Source organism: Pongo abelii, chromosome 1 (genome assembly GCF_028885655.2).
Source record: "Pongo abelii isolate AG06213 chromosome 1, NHGRI_mPonAbe1-v2.0_pri, whole genome shotgun sequence".
Taxonomy (NCBI): domain Eukaryota; kingdom Metazoa; phylum Chordata; class Mammalia; order Primates; family Hominidae; genus Pongo; species Pongo abelii.
This window is the reverse complement of record NC_071985.2, coordinates 207468279-207487202: the sequence shown is the minus strand read 5'-3', so window position 1 is coordinate 207487202 and position 18924 is coordinate 207468279. Positions and strand designations below refer to the sequence as shown.

The following is an 18924-nucleotide window of genomic DNA, read 5'->3' as shown; positions in this document are numbered from 1 at the left end:
TACTTTCTGTGCACCAGGCTTAGGATGTCTACTCCCCACTTGGTCTGAGGTCCTAGCATCTGAACTGGAACACCCAGATGGAGGCCTGATGCAGTGTGGGGTGGCGGGAGTGGGATCAGATTACTCTGTCCTGCTTCTGACAGAGACTGATCCCCAGAAAAGAAGGCTTCTGAGATTGCAGCCCCCTCCCGAGTCACCTACCCCCAGCATCCAGGTGAGAGTCTCTCTTCGTTATGGGGCCCGTGGCACCCGCCGCTGCCCCACCATCTTCCAGACAGCATAGCAGGAGCCACCCAGCCCGAGGACAGCTAGCACTGTAGCCACAACTCCCGCCAGCAGACTCCGGGGCTCTGCCTTCAGCTCACCAGCTACCTGCATCTGGAGATGCACAGAGGGTGTGCCTCAGGGGTCACTTGAGACTGCCAGGAAGGTGGGGAGTGGGAAGGGGCTGAGTAGGTGTAGGACGCCGGTCCTGCCCCAGGGAGATTCCACCCCAATCCCTTTCGCCTCACTGCCCATCTGGGCCTGCCTGCTCAGGCGGCAGGGAACGTGACAGCCTGGCTGTTGGGGGTGTCAACCCAGCTATAGTAGGGGGAGGAAGGGGTCAGTCGTGCCAGAAACCGTTGATCAGGGGTACTTACCTGTAACACCCGGAAGTAACCAGGGGTCAGGCGTCGAAATCGCATGGTGGGCAGCACTGGTCTCCCTGGCGGCCTGTAGGGTGGGAGCGGACATGAAGACCAGTGGTCTTCATGACACCAAGAAGTGGAAACTAGGGTGGAGGGGTCTCTGACCTTCTATATACGCAAGACCCAAGCCCTCAGAGGATGCTCACCCTCGCCTGCCTGCCCAGGTCTGGCGGGGGGCGGAGCAACTGGACCTTTAAATCTGGTCCCTTCCCCCACTGCCTACCATCCTGCCAGCCTTAGGAGCAGCTGTCAAAAGAGATCAGCATCAGGCTTGAGCGGCACCTCCCCCACTCTCCGAGGAGGCGGGTCCGGGTAGGCAGGAGAGGCCTTGACTGGCAGTGCTCAGGAGTCCCAGGCCTGGACCAGGTACTGGGCGGGCCTCCCTCAGCCCTGGTCCAGGCCCCATCTCTACCTCAGATAATTGGATGCCACCAATCAGCATTATCGAAGGAAGGATGTGTTATTAGCTCCCACAACAGTATGCCTTTTCCATTTGATTTCTGTGAAATCAACCACCCCTACCTCAAGGGAGGGCACATTTAACCCATTTTTTTTTTTTTAAGACAGAGTCTCACTCTGTCACCCAGGCTTGAGTGCAGTGGCACGATCTCCTCTCACTGCAACCTCTGCCGCCCAGGTTCAAGCGATTCTCCTGCCTCAGCCTCCCGAGTAGCTGAAATTACAGGCACCTGCCACCGCGCCTGGCTAATTTTTGTATTTGTAGTAGAGACGGGGTTTCACCATATTGGTCAGGCTGGTCTTGAACTCCTGACCTCATGATCCCCACCGCCTCGGCCTCCCAAAGTGTTGGGATTACAGGTGTGAGCCACTGCGCCCGGCCAATTTAACCCATTTTTTCAAGACAAAGTTTCTGCAGGGACTTCCCTGCCCTCAGCTTGAAACAATAATAAAAGCATATCTGCATATACTAATTAAGGAAGCTGCCCATGACACGTTAAAAATAGTAGTCATTGTTCTAAGCACTTAACTTGTATTATTTCATTTGCTATCGATTATCTCTTAAATGAAAAAGTATGGCTGAGCAGCACTTTGGGAGGCTGAGGCAGGCAGATGGCTTGAGCCCAGGAGTTCGAGGCCAGCCTGGGCAACATGGTGAAACCTCATCTCTACCAAAAAAAAAAAAAAATTTAGCCAGGCATGGTGGTGCCTGCCTGTAGTCCCAGCTACTCAGGAGGCTGAGGTGGGAGGATCACTTGAGCCCAGGAGGCGGAGGCTGCAATGAGCTGAGGTTGTACCATTGCACTCCAGCCTGGGTGACAGAGCCAGACCCTGTCTCCAATAAAAAAAAAAGAGAGAAAAAGTACAATTTGCAGAATAGTATATAGACTATCTGCAGATATAGAAAATAGAAGAATATCCCAAATTTAGTAGTGGCCCCCACTGGGGAGCATGATAGAAACACACTGGGGAAAGGGCACATCCTCCTTTCACTTAACCTATTACCTTTGAAATGTATACAGCAAATATGTAGAACTTTATATTCATAAAGCTTTTTAAAATGGGCTGGGCATGGTGGCTCATGCCTGTAATCCCAGCACTTTGGGAGGCCGAGGTAGGTGAATCACTTGAGGTCAGGAGTCTGAGACCAGCCTGGCCAACATGGCAAAACCCTGTCTCTACTAAAAATAAAAAAATTAGCTGGGTGTGGTGGCGCACACCTGTAACCCCAGCTACTCGGGAGATTGAGGCACGAGAATCACTTGAACCTGGGAGGGAGAGGTTGCAGTGAGCCAAGACTGCGCCACTGCACTCCAGCCTGGGCAGTGGAGCAAGACTCAAAAAACAAAACAAAACCCTTTAAAATAGAAGTTGCCAGCCGGGCATGGTGGTTTACGCCTGTAATCACTGCACTTTGAGAGGCCGAGGCAAGGAGATCACTTGAGGTCAGGAGTTTGAGACCAGCCTGGCCAACATGGTGAAACCCCGTCTCTACTAAAAATACAAAATTAGCCGAGCATGGTGGCGCACCCCTGTAATCCCAGCTACTTGGGAGGCAGAGGCAGGAGAATAGCTTGAACCTGGGAGGCAGAGGTTGCAGTGAGCCAAGATCATGCCATTGCACTCCAGCCTGGGCAACAAGAGCAAAGCTCCATCTCAAAAAAATAAATAAAAATAAATAGAAGCTACCACTTATTGTGTTCCTAACTGCCTAACCCTGGCAGATGCTGGGAGCATGGAGTAAAGGTGCCGTGGTTCAGGGAGGAAAGGGGCTGGTTCTCACCTCTGGTGGCAGCTCAGGAAAGATATTTGATGAAATCAAGATCTGTCTACTGAACACTGATAAAGGCTCTATTAGAATTTACTGGACTTCCCCAGAGTGCCACAGGGAGGCTGCTGCATGAAGAGGCAAAAATGTTAAAGGAGGATGCAGCACGGAGTGTTCAAGGGATAAAGACCTGAGGCAAAAGACAAAGCTGGAGATGGTCATTTTGCAAATTTGAAGCCAACTGGCTCACAAAATGAAAGAGGCTGTTAATACCAAGTGTGAAGGTGGGATGGCATCACCAGAGCTGGCCAAGTTCAGAGAAGCTGGAAATCTCAATTTGTATGTGACATTATTAAATGATGACAACACACATACACTACATGGGCCAACAATGGGCGAAATTCAGACTTTGGGTCTCTGGGTTACAGGTAAGGTCGTGACAAGCTTTGACAACTGGGGGTGATGCAGAAATTCTGAAGTAGGTGACAACAGGTAGCTCCTCCCCACAGAATTAAAGCAATAATAACTCATGTCTACCCCATGATACAGATTTCAAAGTACTTAATGTCATCACAGTGCTAAGGCCTAGGAATCCCCTTCTGGAGATGAAGAAACAGATTCAGAGAGCTGTAGAAGTTGGGCTGAGTCACATAGCAGTTGAGTGTGGAACTGATTTTATCTGATTTTTTTTTTGTTTTTTGAGACAGAGTTTTGCTCTTGTTGCCCAGGTTGGAGTGCAGTGGTGCAATCTTGGCTCACTGCAACCTCTGCCTCCGGGTTCAAGCAATTCTCCTGTCTCAGCCTTCCGAGTTGCTGGGATTATAGGCGCCCGCCACCACGCCCGGCTAATTTTTTGGATTTTTAGTAGAGACGGGGTTTCTCTATGCTGGCCAGGCTGATCTCGAACTCCTGACCTCAGATGATCCACCCACCTTGGCCTTCCAAAGTGCTGGGATTACAGGCATGAGCCACCGCGCCTGGCCTTTTTTTTTTTGAGATGGAGTTTCACTTTTGTTGCCCAGGCTGGAGTGCAATGACGTGATCTCGGCTCACCACTACTTCTACTACCTCATGAGTTCAAGCAATTCTCCTGCCTCAGCCTCCTGAGTACCTGGGATTACAGGCATGTGCCACCACACCCAGCTAATTTTGTATTTTTAGTAGAGATGGGGTTTCTCCATGTTGGTCAGGCTGGTCTCGAACTCCTGACCTCAGGTGATCCACCCGCATAGGTCTCCTGAAGTGCTGGGATTACAGGCCTGAGCCACCGTGCCCAGCTGATTTTATCTGATTCTAAAGTCCTGGGAGTCCCCTGACCTGAGATGATGATGAAAATGAACATTTACTATGTGTCAGATATTTTTCTAAGATTAAAGTTGTTACTCTGGGGTTCAGAATTCAGGGGATCCATAAACTTGGATGGGAAAAAATTATATTTTTATTTTTGCTAACCTCTAACCAAAATTTATGATTTTCTTCTATATGGATTGAAGTAGTAGCAGTATCTTTGGCTTAGTCACCAATAGAAATCACATATTTTCATATCAAATTGTAGTTATTGCAAGTATCTCAAAATACTTACGCTCGAGTGATTTCAAAATCACAGTGGTTGTTAAACCACCACTAAATTGTTCGTGAGCACCTTCTGTTTCAGATGTTCCTGTGATGTAGCCGCCATTAATTGGGCACCTCCAGGCCCAGCAGTGGTTCAGTGACCAAGGGTGAATCTGCCTGTTCTAAGTAGGGCTTCTCCACTCTTCTGCATTCCCTTTTTTTTTTTTTGAGACGGAGTCTTGCTCTGTCGCCCAGGCTAGAGTGCAGTGGCGCGATCTCGGCTCACTGCTGCAAGCTCTGCCTCCTGGGTTCACGCCATTCTTCTGCCTCAGCCTCCCGAGTAGCTGGGACTACAGGCGCCCGCCACCATGCCCGGCTAATTTTTTGTATTTTTAGTAGAGACGGGGTTTCACCATGTTAGCCAGGATGGTCTCGATCTCCTGACCTCATGATCCACCCGTCTCGGCCTCCCAAATTGCTGGGATTACAGGCGTGAGCCACCGCGCCCGGCCCAGCATTCCCTGTCTTTAGTTGTTTGCTGATCAATATGTAAGAGGAGGGGCGTCAAAGACCACCCCACAGTTTAATGTTCTTATTCAAGCTGGTCGACAACACACTGAGGTCATTAAAAAAGGAAAATTTAACTTTTGGCCAGTCTTATTAATGTTAGTAAACACATAATATAAATTTCTGGTTTTATTTTTTTGAGATGGGCTCCTGCTATGTTGCCCAGGGTGGCTTTGACTCCTGGGCTTGAGTGATACTCCCCCGCTCAAACTCTCAACCTCTCGAGTAGCTGGGACTACAGTTGTGTGCCAGCACTCCCCAGCTCCAAATTTGTTTTTTGTTTTTTGTGGGTTTTTTTTTGAGATGGAGTCTCGCTCTGTCGCCAGGCTGGAGTGCAGAGGCGTGATCTCAGCTCACTGCAACCTCCGCCTCCCAGGTTAAAGCAATTCTCCTGCCTCAGCCTCCTGAGTAGCTGGACTACAGGCGTGCACCACCACACCCAGCTAATTTTTATATTTTTAGTAGAGACGGGGTTTCACCATGTTGGGCAGGCTGGTTTTCATCTCTTAACCTCGTGATCCACCCGCCTTGGCCTTCCAAAGTGCTGGGATTACAGGCGTGAACCACCATGCCCGGCCAAATTTGTTTTTAAATATAGTTTGGATAATTGTTCTCATTGTAATCCTAAGCATTTTGTTTTGTGCATTAATTTATTTATTTATAATACAGAGTTTTGCTCTGTTGCCCAGGCTGGAGTGCAGTGGCACGATCTTGGCTCACTGGAACCTCCACCTCCTGGTTCAAGGGATTCTCCTGCCTCAGCCTCCTGAGTAGCTGGGATTACAGGCACTCACTACGCCCAGCTGATTTTTTGTATTTTTAGTAGAGACAGTGTTTCACCATGTTGGCCAGGCTGGTCTTGAACTCCTGACCTCAAGTGATCCACCCACCTCGGCCTCCCAAAGTGCTGGGATTACAGGCGTGAGCCACCACGCCCGGCCTGTTTTATGCCTTTATAAGCAGCTATTCTGAGAAAGTATTCACAGGCCTCACCAGATGCCAGAGTCCATACTGCAAAATCCAAGAGAGGCTAAACACCCCAGTTCTAAATGTTTTCAAGCCATTCAGATACTGTGCACAGCTGCCCTTTGAAGTACGGTCTATTATATCTCTTTTACAGACCCAGAAACTGAGGCGCAGATGTTAGGGTCAGCCCCGGGTCACACAGCCAACAAGAGCTGGCCTAGGCACCCAAGGACCTGGCCCCCTAGCCTCTGTGCTTTGCTACTGAGCTTAGCGCTCCTCTTGTAGCTTTTTCTTGAGGAGCCCAAGGGTCAGGGTCTCACCCTGCGATATGAGGCCAGTGGCACTGCCCCCTAGCAGGCGCGAGATGCCAGAGCCCTAGGATGTCTGAAGGGCCAGGCAGGAGGCAGATGGGCGTGGGCCAATGGCTGTCGCAGCGCCTCACCTCGCCGTCTGTGTGAGCCCAGGTATGCAGTAGGCTCCGCCCAGGACCCAGCCCGGCCCCTCCTTAGGCCTGGGCTGTGGGAGCGGAAATTCCGGCGACAGCAGGGCAAAACAGGAGCTGATTCGAGCTGGCAGCGCTGGGCCATGGAACCGGTAGAGACCTGGACCCCCGGAAAGGTGGCAACTTGGCTGAGAGGTGGGTGGGGCCGGGGTAGAGTTGGGCTTGAAGGGGACTAGGTGTGGTGTCCCACCGGGAAGCGGGAGGAGAGGAAAAGGAAAAAGAATCTGCGGACTGGGTGCGGTGGCTCACACCTGTAATCCCAGCACTTTGGGAGGCCAAGGTGGGTGGGTCACCTGAGGTCAGGAGTTCAAGACCAGCCTGGTCAACATGGTGAAACCCCGTCTCTACTAAAAATACAAAAATTATCTGGGGGTGGTGGCAGGTGCCTGTAATCCCAGCTACTTGGGAGGCTGAGGCAGGAGAATCTCTTGAACCCAGGAGGCAGAGGTTACAGTGAGCCGAGATTGCACCGCTGCACTCCAGTCTAGATGACAGAGTGAGATTCAGCTCAAAAGAAAAAAAAAAAAAAAAGAGCCTGTGGGCTCTATCAGTCGGTCAGTCAGTCAACAAGTATTTACAGAGCACCTACCATGTTCCAGGTACTGTGCTGGGCAGAGAGACAGACGAGATGACCCTGGGGGGCCCAAGGACCCAGAAGGGGGCCCCTCATCATGGCAGTAGCCCAAGAGGCCTCTAGGGTGGTAATGGGGAGGCTGTGTCATGAAAACAGGAGGGAGGCCTGACAGGCCCACGCCCACTGTATCTCCCTCATCTTCCCTGGCCCCAGGGCCAGTGGGCTGTTGTTAAATCCATTTCTTAGAGTCAGAAACTGACACACAGAGCCAGGAAATGATTTGCTCAGTCTCTGGTGTCATTTTCCCCCCTCCAAACCCTGAGCTCCTAGTGACAGAAGCAGAAGCCCTAGGCCAGACTGAAAAGGTTGACACAGCCCCACCCTGGGGCTCCTATTCAAGGGGCAAGGTGCTGTCCAGGCTCAGTGAGCCCAGACAGATGGGAAGCAACACACCCCACAGGCAGACTCAGAAAAGGAAGGGCCTCCTGACACGCAGTGCGTCCAGGAGCAGGCAGTTGGGACACCCCTCCCACAGTGGGGAGCTGGAGCACACTAGAGACAGGCTCAGGAGGACCAGCCCGGGTAAGGGCAGGAATTCAGGGCTAGGTTCAGACTCCCAGGCTGGATTCTAGTCCCACTCCCGCCGCTTGCCAGCTGTGACCATAGGTCTCAGTTTTTCTGTCCATCAAATGGGAAAGGCAATTCTGACCTTATGAAGTGGACAAAGTGAGACAATCATGACATGGTTCATTTGTAGCTCAATGCCTGGGTCTATTGGGAGGGCACCAGCCCAATACAGTCACCGTGCAGGAAGGAGGTGGCTCAGGGGCCCATAGCCAGGGAGTGATGGGTTCATAAACTCCCAGTCCAGTGTTCTGAATGTGACACAGGGAACACACACACACCCTCCCACCCAGTGAAGGAGCCTGGCTCAGGAGGGGAAGAATTCCTTCGAAGAGTGAGCAAGCTATTTAACCTCTGTGTCAGTTTTCCCATCTGTAAACAGGATAGTGATAGTCTTTACCTCCTAGAAATGCAGTGAGAATCAAATGTGTTAATATGTGTAAAGCTCTTATAGATTTGCATAGCACATAGTAAGCCCTCAATAGACACTTTTCTTATTTTTGAGTGCCTACCTTGTCCAGGCACAGGCCGAGGGTTAGAGACAAATGGTTATCTAAGGCCTGATCTTTGAAAAGCCTGTGATAAAATGGGAAAGACTGATGGTCAAGCACAGGGGTTTGTGGAGGCTCAGGGGCAGTGGGAACAAGAGGACAGCCCCCTATCCCACTCAGTCTGGGAAGTTATAGAAGGCTTCCTGGAGGAAGTTAGATGAAAAAGGAAGTGAAGGAGCTAGAAAAGCAACGCCAGCAGGAGGAATAGCACTTGCAAGGACGCTGAGGTAAAAGGGTGTTCCAGGAGCCGCAAGGAATTAGCTCTGTGCATCTGAAGTGTTGAGTTTGGGGGGCTCTTCAGGATATGATGCTGGAAAGGGAGGTAGTAGCCTAATTATACAGGGCCTGTAGTTCATGGTAAAGTCTGGCAATAATAATATGATGGCTATTATTGGCTGTCTCCCACGAACCAGACAATGGCCAAGGCCTTGACATATGTCGTGTCATTCAATACACACATGATTAGAAGGTAGGTACTTTTATTATTCCCACGTTACAGGTGAGAAAACTGAGGCACAGAGCAGTGCTATTACTTGCTCAAGTGTTCAAAGTGTCTCAGTGACTCCATAGCCTCTTGTTCTTATCCCCTGTATCATTAGTTCTCAAACTTAAGGGAGCATCACAATCACCTGCAGGATTCATTAAAATACAAACTGCTGGCTGGGCATCGTGGCTCACACCTGTAATTCTAGCACTTTGAGAGACTGAGGCAGTCAAATTGCTTGAGCCCAGGAGTTCAAGACTAGCCTGGGCAACATGGTGAAACCCCATCTCTGCAAAAAATACAAAAATTAGCTGGGTGTGGTGGTGTGTGTCTGTAGTCCCAGCTACTTGGGAGGCTGAGGTGGGAGGATGGATTGAGCCTAGGAGGTCAAGGCTGCAGTGAGCCGTGACTGTGTCTCAAGCCCCTGTCTCAAAAAAAAAAAAACTGCTGGGCCCCAACCTCAGAGTTTCTGATTCAGCAGGTGTGGGGTGAGGCCTGATAATTTGCATTTCTAATAAGTTCTCCGGTGAGTCTGCTGCTGCTGGTCTGGGGGCCACTTTTGAGAACCCATGTCCTATACTTTCCTGCTCCTCAACTCGGTGGCCTCATCTGTGAAATGGGCAGAACAGCCTGGGTGTCAGAGTTGTCATTAGGGTTAGACTAGAGGGAAAAGAGCTTTGCAGGCATGAAGAACCAACCCAAAAGGTCCTGACACCTCTGCTTCCCCGAGCTGACCCTTGCTCTCCCTCCAGGTCTTGACGACTCCCTGCAGGACTATCCCTTTGAGGACTGGCAGCTGCCTGGCAAGAACCTGCTCCAGCTCTGCCCCCGAAGCCTCGAGGCTCTGGCTGTGCGGTCTCTGGGACACCAGGAGCTCATCCTAGGCGGGGTGGAACAGCTGCAGGCCCTGGTGAGTGAATGCTGGTCACACTGGCTGCAGCTTCCACCAACCTGGGGGGTGTGATGGGGGGCTGGCTGCTGCCAGGGAGGTGACTTGCCCTCTTTCTGGCACAGAGCTCCAGGCTACAGACAGAGAACCTGCAAAGCCTGACAGAAGGACTGCTGGGGGCAACCCATGACTTCCAGAGCATAGTCCAAGGCCGCCTGGGGGACTGTGCCAAGACCCCTATTGATGTCCTCTGTGCGGCTGTGGAGCTGGTGCATGAAGCCGATGCCCTCCTCTTCTGGCTCAGCAGGTACCTGGGTTGGGGTGACGAGTGAGGGACTCTTGTCATCCTTGGCCTCCTTCAGGGCGTGGGAGAGAAAAACAGAGCTTGGCTCTTGTTCAGATATGGTGAGCCAGGCGTGGTGGCTTACGTCTGTAATCCCAGCACTTTGGGAGGCCAAAGCAGGCAGATCACTTGAGGTCAGGAGCCAGGTCACCAGCCTGGCCAACATGGTGAAACCCCATCTTTACCAAAAATATACAAAATTAGCCAGGTGTGGTGGTGCGCACCTGTAATCCCAGCTACTGGGGAGGCTGAGGCAGGAGAATCACTCAAACCTGGGAGGTGGAGGTTCCAGTGAGCCGAGATCAGGCCACTGTACTCCAGCCTGGGCGACAGAGTGAGACTCCCTCTCAAAAAAAAAAAAGATATGGTGGAGCAGGGCAAAGGGATTAATCCACCTGTGCAGGGGCACTGGGATGCCTGAGTTCCCACCCCACCCTCCAGCTTGTAATAATCAGTCTCATCAACAACCACCACTGAATGGAGAGCCTCCCCAACCCTGTGCACTGGCTGCTGCTTGTCCTACAGACCCCACCTCAAATGTCATCTCAGGGAAGCTTTCCCTGTTGTACACTCTCAAAGCTATACTATTAATAAATAATAAATAATAACTTATTATAAACTCATTATCCAATGTTTCATGATACTCATTACAGCCAAAGTTAAATTGATATTGATGTATGATGTCTTTAATGTCTGTTTCCCCAGTGCCTAGAACAGGGCTTGGCATGTGGTAGGCACATGACAAATAAGTCCTGTGCTAATCTCTTTAGATGTCTCAATCATCTCCTTTACTCTAAACCAAAACCCATCAGAGCAGGTATTATCCCCAAGTCTCTGAGGTGAGTAATTGGTGAGTAATTGGCTCTGAGTGGTTAAGCATAGTCCCTTAACCACTGTGCCATTCTTCCCCTGCCAGGTACCTCTTCTCCCACTTAAATGACTTCTCAGCATGCCAGGAGATCCGGGACTTGTTGGAGGAGCTGAGCCAGGTCTTGCATGAGGTAGGAGAACCAAGGGCCAGGCTTGGCCCATGCCCTAGAGACCAAGCTGGGCTAGAGCTTTTTATAACCTGTGAATCAGCCCAGGATCGAGTATAGGATTGAGATGGGCGAGAAAGGAGGAGAGGAGGCCCTGCCACTGGGTATGGGATGATGGGGCCTGGGGTCCCCTAGCTGGCAGGGGAATTTTGACACTCAGGACAGGGAAGGAGGGGAGGGCACGTGTGGTGACTTCTGGGGGCCTGGTATCAGGGAAACGAGCCCTCTGGTTAAAACGCTGAGGCCCTGTGGTTCTGGGCAGGGGGCCAGTGTAGGGAAGGCAGAGAGAGACTGTAGGGAATCCCACCCTGCCCCCAGGAGAAGGCAGTCCCCCTATGGCCCTTGCTCAGGGGAGGCCACTGCTCTCTCATTCTGCTTCCAGGATGGTCCAGCAGCTGAGAAGGAGGGCACAGTCCTGAGGATCGTGAGTCTGTGGGGTGGGAAGGGAGTGGGGGTAGGGGCGATCGGGCTCAGGCTACATAGCCCGCTCCCCTCCCCCAGTGCAGCCACGTGGCTGGGATCTGCCACAACATCCTGATCTGCTGCCCCAAGGAGCTGCTGGAACAGAGGGCCGTGCTTGAGCAGGTGCAGCTGGACAGTCCATTGGTGAGCCCTGCCCTCCCACCTCTCACTTCTGACCCCTTGGCAGCCTTGTCTGGGCCCTGAAATAGGGTCCAGGATCCCACAGAACCCTGTGCTGCCATGGCTGGAAAGCCTTTTTTGTACAGATGCTAAAATGGAGGCCCAGAGGATTGGCCAGGGTCTCCCGTTGCTCTGCACCTCCCCAGTCCTGAGGGGCCACGCGGGTGTGGCCTCAGGTAGTGTGTTCCAGCCTTGGGATGGAGACGGGGCAGGGGCTTGGGGGCAGTTAGGACAAAGGGAGAGGATGTGACCTTTCTTGGTTTAATCTTTGACCAGTGGGGAAGACCAGAGCCCTATCTCTGCCCTGTCCCTGCTTGTCCCTTTAGGAACGTTGCTGAGCAGATGGTACTTCAGAAATCAGGGTCTCCAGCTTCCCTCTGGCTCTTAGCAGAGGAGAAGGCAGAGGCCCACAGGAGTAGCAAGTCCAAAGTCACACAGAAAGTCTGGGCAGGACCAGCTTGGGGTCAGCTCTTGCCACAGTTCCACCCACCGTAGAGTCCTGGTGTCTGGTGGGGGTCCTGCCTAGTGGCCCTGTTGCCCCCCAGCCCCCAGTGACTACAGCCTCTGCCTCTGCAGGGCCTGGAAATTCACACCACCAGCAATTGCCAGCACTTTGTGTCCCAAGTGGACACCCAGGTGAGAGCCCCACACCCTTTTCAGCCGCCCACCCCCGAGGCCTCTCACCTGCAAGCCAGGCCAACCTCAGGCCCCATTCCCCACACCAGGTTCCCACTGACTCCCGACTGCAGATCCAGCCTGGAGACGAGGTTGTCCAGATCAACGAGCAGGTGGTGGTGCGTGAGGAGAGGGACATGGTAGGAGGTGAAGGGGTCACCGAGTGGAACCCAAGTCTGGTGGGTGGGGAGGCAACCAAGGGTTCTGACCGGGGTTGTGGGAGCTGCCTTCCAGGAGATGAGCCAGCTAAGTCTGGTGAGAGCATCCTCTGCAGAGCCCAGGTGACGGGGCCCATGGAAGCTCCCAGGAGGCTGCATGAGGGGGAGGCAGAGGTGGGAGGCTGAGAGAGAGCTCCCAGCACGAGGGTGAGAGTTGGTGGTTGCTTCAGAGCCTCCTGTCCAGGTTGATGCCAGCCAGTGTTTCTGTCCCCCAGGTGGGATGGCCCCGTAAGAACATGGTGAGGGAGCTGCTGCGGGAGCCAGCCGGACTTAGCTTAGTGCTGAAGAAGATCCCAATACCAGAGACCCCCCCACAGGTACCTTCCCCTGCCGCCCCCCAACCTGCCTTCAGACCCCGCCGACAGGTACTTACCCCACCACCCCCACACCTGCCTTCAAACCCCCCCACAGGTACCTTCCCCTGCCACGCCCCCCTAGCTGCCTTCAGACCCCGCCACAGGTACCTGCTCCTGCTGCTCCCCTACCCCTGTTGCCACCCAACCTGCTTTCAGACCCCTGTCTCCATTGCTTTGTTCCTGGTTGTTCCCCAGACGCCCCCTCAGGTCCTGGACTCCCCGCACCAGAGGAGCCCATCACTGTCTCTGGCCCCACTGTCTCCCAGGTAACAGGCTCTGTCCAGGTGTGTCTTGGTGGGGAGACCGTGGGCTCATCTCATCCCCCTTGCCCTCCCCAGGGCCCCATCTGAAGACGTCTTTGCCTTTGACCTCTCTTCAAACCCCAGTCCCGGACCCAGCCCTGCCTGGACAGGTAGTCTTAAAGCTCCATGGATGCCCCAGACACAGCATCTGGGCACCCAGTTCTGACCCCAAGCCTGGGACTGGGCTCATAGACTTTCCCTCTCTCTCCTCCCTCCCTAACAGACTCTGCCTCCCTTGGCCCTGAGCCCCTGCCCATCCCCCCGGAACCCCCAGCCATACTCCCAGAAGGGGTAGCAGGGACTGCAGGGCTCCCTGAATCCCCTGACAAGGTAAGCTCAGGGGCTTAGCAAGGAGGTGGGTGGGTCTGGACCTAGATCCTTCTCTCACCCTTCTGCTGTCCTTTCAGAGTCCTGTTGGTCGGAAGAAATCAAAAGGTATGAGGTGTGCTGGACTAGGTGGGGGTTCCCCTGTTTGAGGAGCTGTTAAAAATCTTTACATGCTGGGCAAGACCACCCCCATCCTTCCCACACAGCCTCTCCTGGAAACAGCTCTGTTTCTGGGGTCAGACAGAGCTGTGCTCCCAGTCTGGGCCTCTCACCAGCTCTGTGACTTAGAGCAAACAGGTTAGCCTCTAGTCTTCAGTTTGCTCATCTCTAAAATAAGAAGGGTCATCCCACCCCAGAGATGACACATGTAGCATTCTGAGCAGAGTGTGGGTTCAGAGATCTCACTTGGGGATGCTCGTGGAAGGCAGGGAGCAGGTTTAGCGGGGGCACCTTGCCAGCCCCTCACTGCCCAGCTTGTGCTGTGCTGCTACAGGCCTGGCGACCCGGCTGAGCCGCCGGCGGGTGTCATGCCGTGAGCTGGGCCGGCCAGACTGTGACGGCTGGCTCCTGTTGCGAAAGGCACCGGGTGGCTTCATGGGCCCGCGCTGGCGCCGCTGCTGGTTTGTGCTCAAGGGACACACGCTCTACTGGTACCGCCAGCCCCAGGTAAGACCCCATACACATAAACGGGTAGGCAAGTGAGTCACTTCCAGGCCTTGATTCTCATCTCTATTCTATCATCCACTCTTATTCCTGGTCCAAAGCTTTGATGTTCCCATCTGTGAAATGGAGACTTTATTCGGAGAGAAATAAGCTAATATATGTATAAAAGCAGTTTGGAAAAGGTATCACAGGAGGTATAGAGAAAAATCTTATTTTTTTTTTTTTTTTTTTTTGAGACAAAGTCTCGCTCTGTTGCCCAGGCTGGAGTGCAGTGGCATCATCTGGGCTCACTGCAAGCTCCGCCTCCCGGGTTCACGCCATTCTCCTGTCTCAGCCTCCCGAGTAGCTGGGACTACAGGCGCCCGCCACAACACCCAGCATATTTTTTGTGTTTTTAGTAGAGACGGGGTTTCACCGTGTTAGCCAGGATGGTCTCGATCTCCTGACCTCATGATCCGCCTGCCTCGGCCTCCCAAAGTGCTGGGATTACAGGTGTGAGCCACCACACCCGGCCTTGAAAAATCTGGGCAACATAGCAAGATGGGGTCTTGCTATGTTGCCCAGGCTTGTCTCAAATTCCTGGGCTCAAGCGTTCTGCCTGCTTCAGCCTGCCAGGATGCTGGGATTATAGGCGTGAGCCACCATATCTGGCTGAAAAATCACTTCTATTCTGCCCACTTCTCCTTATCCTTCTGATATTCTGTCCATCCGAATGATGGGCCATTCATTCACTCGTTTATTCATTCAGGATTCAGGTGCCTACTGTGAACCCAGCTCTAGGCTGGGCACTGTGGACACAGAGAAGAATTGGATGGTTTTCGCTTCTCAAGAACTTAGAGGCTAGTAGGGGAGAGGGATGAATACACACTCAAGGACAATGTAGGGACCGTGTGCTAAGATAAAGGGAAAGCCCAAGGGATATGTGGGAGCACAGCAGAGGTGTCCAGTCCATCCTGAGGAGTCCAGATGCCCCCTGACAACGCAATACCTGGCAGTTAGTTGCATGGGAAGGGGAAAGAAAACCAGGAAGAGAAAGCAGCATTCAGAAAGCTCAGGGGTATGAAGCAGTTTGGTTTGTGTCTACTGAAGGAACAAATGCATGAGCAGGCTGTTCTTGTTTGGTTTTTTGGTTTTTGTTTTTGAGACACAGTCTTGCTTTGTCACCCAGGCTGGAGGGCAGTGGCATGATCTTAGCTCACTGCAGCCTCAGCCTCCCAGGTTCAAGCGATCCTCCTGCCTCAGCTTCCTGAGTAGCTGGGACTACAGGCACATGCCACCATGCCTAGCTAAGTTTTTTGTTTGTTTGTTTTGTTTTGTTTGAGACGGAGTCTCGCTCTGTTGCCCAGGCTGGAGTGCAGTGGCGCAATCACGGCTCATGGCAACCTCTTCCTCCCAGGTTCAAGCAATTCTCCTACCTCAGCCTCCCGAGTAGCTGGGATTACAGGCACCTGCCACCACACCTGGCGAATTTTTTGTATTTTGAGTAGAGATGGGGTTTCACCATGTTGGCCAGGCTGGTCTCGAACTCCTGACCTAATGATCTGCCCGCCTCAGCCTCCCAAAGTGCTGGGATTACAGGTGTGAGCCACCACACCTGGCCTAAGTTTTTAATTTTTTGTAGAAATGGGCTTTTTTCCCAGCTGGTCTCAAACTCCTAGGCTCAAATGGTCCTCCTGCCTTGGCCTCCCAAAGTGCTGGGATTACAGGCACGAGCCACCATGCCTGGCCTTCAGCCTCCTCTTTTTTTTGGCTGTTTCTCTGATATCTTTGGCTCCCCTTTCCTGGCTTAGAGGGGCACCCTTTGGCCACATCTCCTACCCTGACCCCAGATTCCAGCCCTGAGCTCCAGAAACAGAGAGACTTGTTAGAGAGCCCAGGAGATGCCTTCTCCTCTCCACAACCCTGAGGAGCCCGAGGGGTAACTAGGAGCTGACTGGGCCTTGAGGGTATTGGGGTTCCAACCTGACCCTCATGCTGTGATCCCCCCAGGATGAGAAGGCTGAGGGCCTCATCAATGTCTCCAACTATAGTCTGGAAAGTGGACACGATCAGAAGAAGAAATAGTTAAGTCTTGGGGTGTGATGGGTTGGGGGATGGAGACAGAAAGGGAGAGGAAGGGTGACGGGGTAGCAGTGGGAGGTGTGGCAAGTGGCTGGGGCGCCCAGAATCCAGCCTCTCTGGGCTGTGGGTAGGCACGCCCAGGCTGAGTGATGCTCCTCCACTCCCTGGCAGTGTGTTTCAGCTCACCCATGATGTGTACAAACCCTTCATCTTCGCTGCTGATACCCTGACAGATCTGAGCATGTGAGTGCCACCTCCCTTAACCCCTACTCTCATATGATTCCCAAACTCTGTGAGCTTGGGAGCCTGGGCTCAGGAGCCTGGAGATGCAAATTCCAGTTCTCTGAGAGTGCTTGGTCAAGATACTCACTTCTCTTTCTCTCTCTCTCTTTTTTTTTTTTTTTTTTTGAGACAGAGTCTCACTATGTCGCCCAGGCTGGAGTGCAGTGGCGCGATCTTGGCTCACTGCAACTTCCGCCTCCTAGGTTCAAGTGATTCTCCTGCCTCAGCTTCCTAGGTAGCTGAGACTATAGGCGCCTACCACCATATCCGGCTAATTTTTGTATTTTTAGTAGAGAGGGGGTTTCACTATGTTGGCCAGGCTGGTCTTGAACTCCTGACCTTGTGATCCACTTGCCTCGGCCTCCCAAAGTGCTGGGATTACAGGTGTGAGCCACTGCACCCGGCATCTCTCTTTTTTTTTTAATTAAAAAGTTTTGTGGGGAGATGGGTTTGCCCTAGCTGGTCTCAAACACTTGGCCTCAAGCAATCCTCCTGCCTCAGCTTCCCAAAGTGCGAGCCACCGCACGCAGCCAGTACTCACTTCTCTAAGCCTCAGTTTCATCATCTATAAAATGGGTGACTAAGAGTTCATCCCTCTCAGAGTTGCTCTGAGGATCATTAGAAGATGATGTGGGTAAAAAGCCCCCAGCATACAAGAGGGCCCCAGTGGATGGAAACCCTGTGAGACCTGCTTGCTCTCCATAGGTGGGTGCGTCATCTCATTACCTGCATTTCCAAGTACCAGTCTCCAGGCCGGGCCCCCCTGCCCCAAGAGGAAGGTAGGTGTCTCGCAGGGTTGAGTGGGAGGAACTCTCACCTGAGCCTCTGCCTTTCCTGGGATGGGGGCTGGGAACTCAAATGCCCTAGGCCACTCCCTGGCCCCCAAAAACCCACTGCTGCTCCTCACCCCAGACTGCTACAGTGAGACTGAAGCAGAAGACCCGGACGATGAGGCTGGGTCCTGCTTAGCCTCGGTGAGTAGGGGGCTGCCAGGGGTAAGAGGTAGGATAAATAGCAGGGTGTGGAGCTCAGACAGAGACCCTCTGTGCTTTCTACCCTGCCTGCAGCCCAGCCCTGCTCAAGCTGGGAGTCCCCTCCATGGAGACACATCACCTGCAGCCACCCCCACACAGCGCAGCCCACGGACCTCCTTTGGCTCTCTGACAGGTGCTGGGCTGGAGTTGGGAGCTGGGCTGGGGGCTGGGGGGGGCACATCCTCATCCTGCTCCTCCCTCCCGCAGACAGCAGTGAAGAGGCACTGGAAGGAATGGTACGGGGGCTGAGGCAGGGTGGCGTGTCCCTCCTAGGCCAGCCACAGCCCCTGACCCAGGAACAGTGGCGGAGCTCTTTCATGCTGCGCAACCGAGACCCTCAGCTCAATGAGCGAGTGCACCGTGTGCGGGCGCTACAGAGCACACTCAAGGTCAGCTGGGGGCTCTGGGCACAGCAAGGGACTAGGCTCTGGGCTTCAGGCTTTGGTTTGCGGCTCTCACCTCCACCCTGGGCACCAGACTCCAGACTCAGCTCCGGACTCTGGGCTTAGCAGCTGACAGTGGGCTCAGCTGTGGACTGGGCCAGGCTCTGGGTTCTGAGTGAGGATTTGAGTCTCACCTAGGCGCCTCATGCCACGCTAGCCAGGTGCTGGCTTCTAGGCACTGGACTCCAGAGTGAAGTCTGGCCTTGGGCTCTGCCCACTTCCCTGGGTGATCATGGTCCCTTAGCCCCTCCTCTCCACACAGGCAAAGCTGCAGGAGCTGCAGGTCCTAGAAGAAGTGCTGGGTGACGCTGAGCTGACAGGAGAGAAGTTCCGCCAGTGGAAGGAGCAGAACCGGGAGCTGTACTCAGAGGGCCTGGGGGCCTGGGGAGTGGCACAGGCTGAAGGCAGCTCCCACATCTTGACCTCTGACTCCAGAGAACAGTCCCCCCACTCCCTGCCCTCTGACCCTGAAGAGCACTCCCACCTCTGCCCCCTGACCTCAGAGAGCAACCTCCAACCTCCTGACCTCTGACCCTGGCCAGCACTCTGGCTCCTGACCTTTGGCCCGAGGGCCACCTCAACCCCAGCTTCTGACGTGTCCAGGACAGAGCATCCCTGGATTCTGTTCAGGGTGGGAAGTAGTACTGCTAGTCATGGTCTCGCCCCGAGCTGACCCCTCTGCCTGGGCTTTGTGCCACTCTCTCCCTTGCCAAAGAAGAAACTCTCCCACCCCATTCTCCCATCTCTGGGGCCACAGCCCTGCCCCTCCAGTTCCTTGGCAGTTCTCCCCCAAACCAGGTCTGTACAGGTGTTCTTTATTTTACATGAGGGCTACTTTCCAACCAAATAAAGTCAATTTTTCTAAAAATGAGTCTACATGTATCTTTACTTCCATATTTGAATTGGAAATCTGC

The 18924-nt window shown here is 53.3% G+C and overlaps 2 protein-coding genes across 3 annotated transcripts; one reads left to right on the top strand and one right to left on the bottom strand.

The window, feature by feature from the left end:
* The first annotated feature begins 38 nt into the window (after window positions 1-38).
* Window positions 39-18878, top strand: CNKSR1 (connector enhancer of kinase suppressor of Ras 1). 2 transcript variants are annotated; one of them, XM_063714243.1, is made up of 21 exons: window positions 39-6640; window positions 9491-9648; window positions 9753-9934; window positions 10887-10971; window positions 11390-11431; window positions 11509-11613; window positions 12226-12285; window positions 12375-12443; window positions 12758-12859; window positions 13094-13164; window positions 13237-13310; window positions 13424-13530; window positions 13608-13635; window positions 14021-14193; window positions 16180-16253; window positions 16423-16494; window positions 17239-17312; window positions 17446-17507; window positions 17601-17700; window positions 17775-17956; window positions 18273-18878. In XM_063714243.1, the coding sequence occupies exons 1-21, from the start codon at window positions 6589-6591 to the stop codon at window positions 18540-18542; spliced, it is 2142 nt and encodes a 713-aa protein (XP_063570313.1). In that variant the 5' UTR covers window positions 39-6588; the 3' UTR covers window positions 18543-18878. The 2 variants fall into 2 exon arrangements, with proteins under 2 accessions (XP_063570313.1, XP_054395738.1); XM_054539763.2 differs by having other exon boundaries at window positions 9753-9938; window positions 10891-10971.
* Window positions 218-686, bottom strand: ZNF593OS (ZNF593 opposite strand). The gene is made up of 2 exons (XM_054549496.2): window positions 642-686; window positions 218-378 (listed from the first exon to the last, which is right to left on the bottom strand). The coding sequence occupies exons 1-2, from the start codon at window positions 684-686 to the stop codon at window positions 232-234; spliced, it is 192 nt and encodes a 63-aa protein (XP_054405471.1). The 3' UTR covers window positions 218-231.
* Window positions 18879-18924: the final 46 nt, after the last annotated feature.

Bases quoted from the DNA above. Each gene is read 5' to 3' on its own strand.
- ZNF593OS (XM_054549496.2), bottom strand. From the start codon at position 686: ATGCGATTTCGACGCCTGACCCCTGGTTACTTCCGGGTGTTACAG. The intron at 379-641 runs GTAAGTACCCCT...GTGCATCTCCAG, and splicing joins GTTACTTCCGGGTGTTACAG to ATGCAGGTAGCTGGTGAGCT.
- CNKSR1 (XM_063714243.1), top strand. From the start codon at position 6,589: ATGGAACCGGTAGAGACCTGGACCCCCGGAAAGGTGGCAACTTGGCTG. The intron at 12,286-12,374 runs GTGAGAGCCCCA...TCCCCACACCAG, and splicing joins TGTCCCAAGTGGACACCCAG to GTTCCCACTGACTCCCGACT. The intron at 13,311-13,423 runs GTAGTCTTAAAG...CCTCCCTAACAG, and splicing joins ACCCAGCCCTGCCTGGACAG to ACTCTGCCTCCCTTGGCCCT.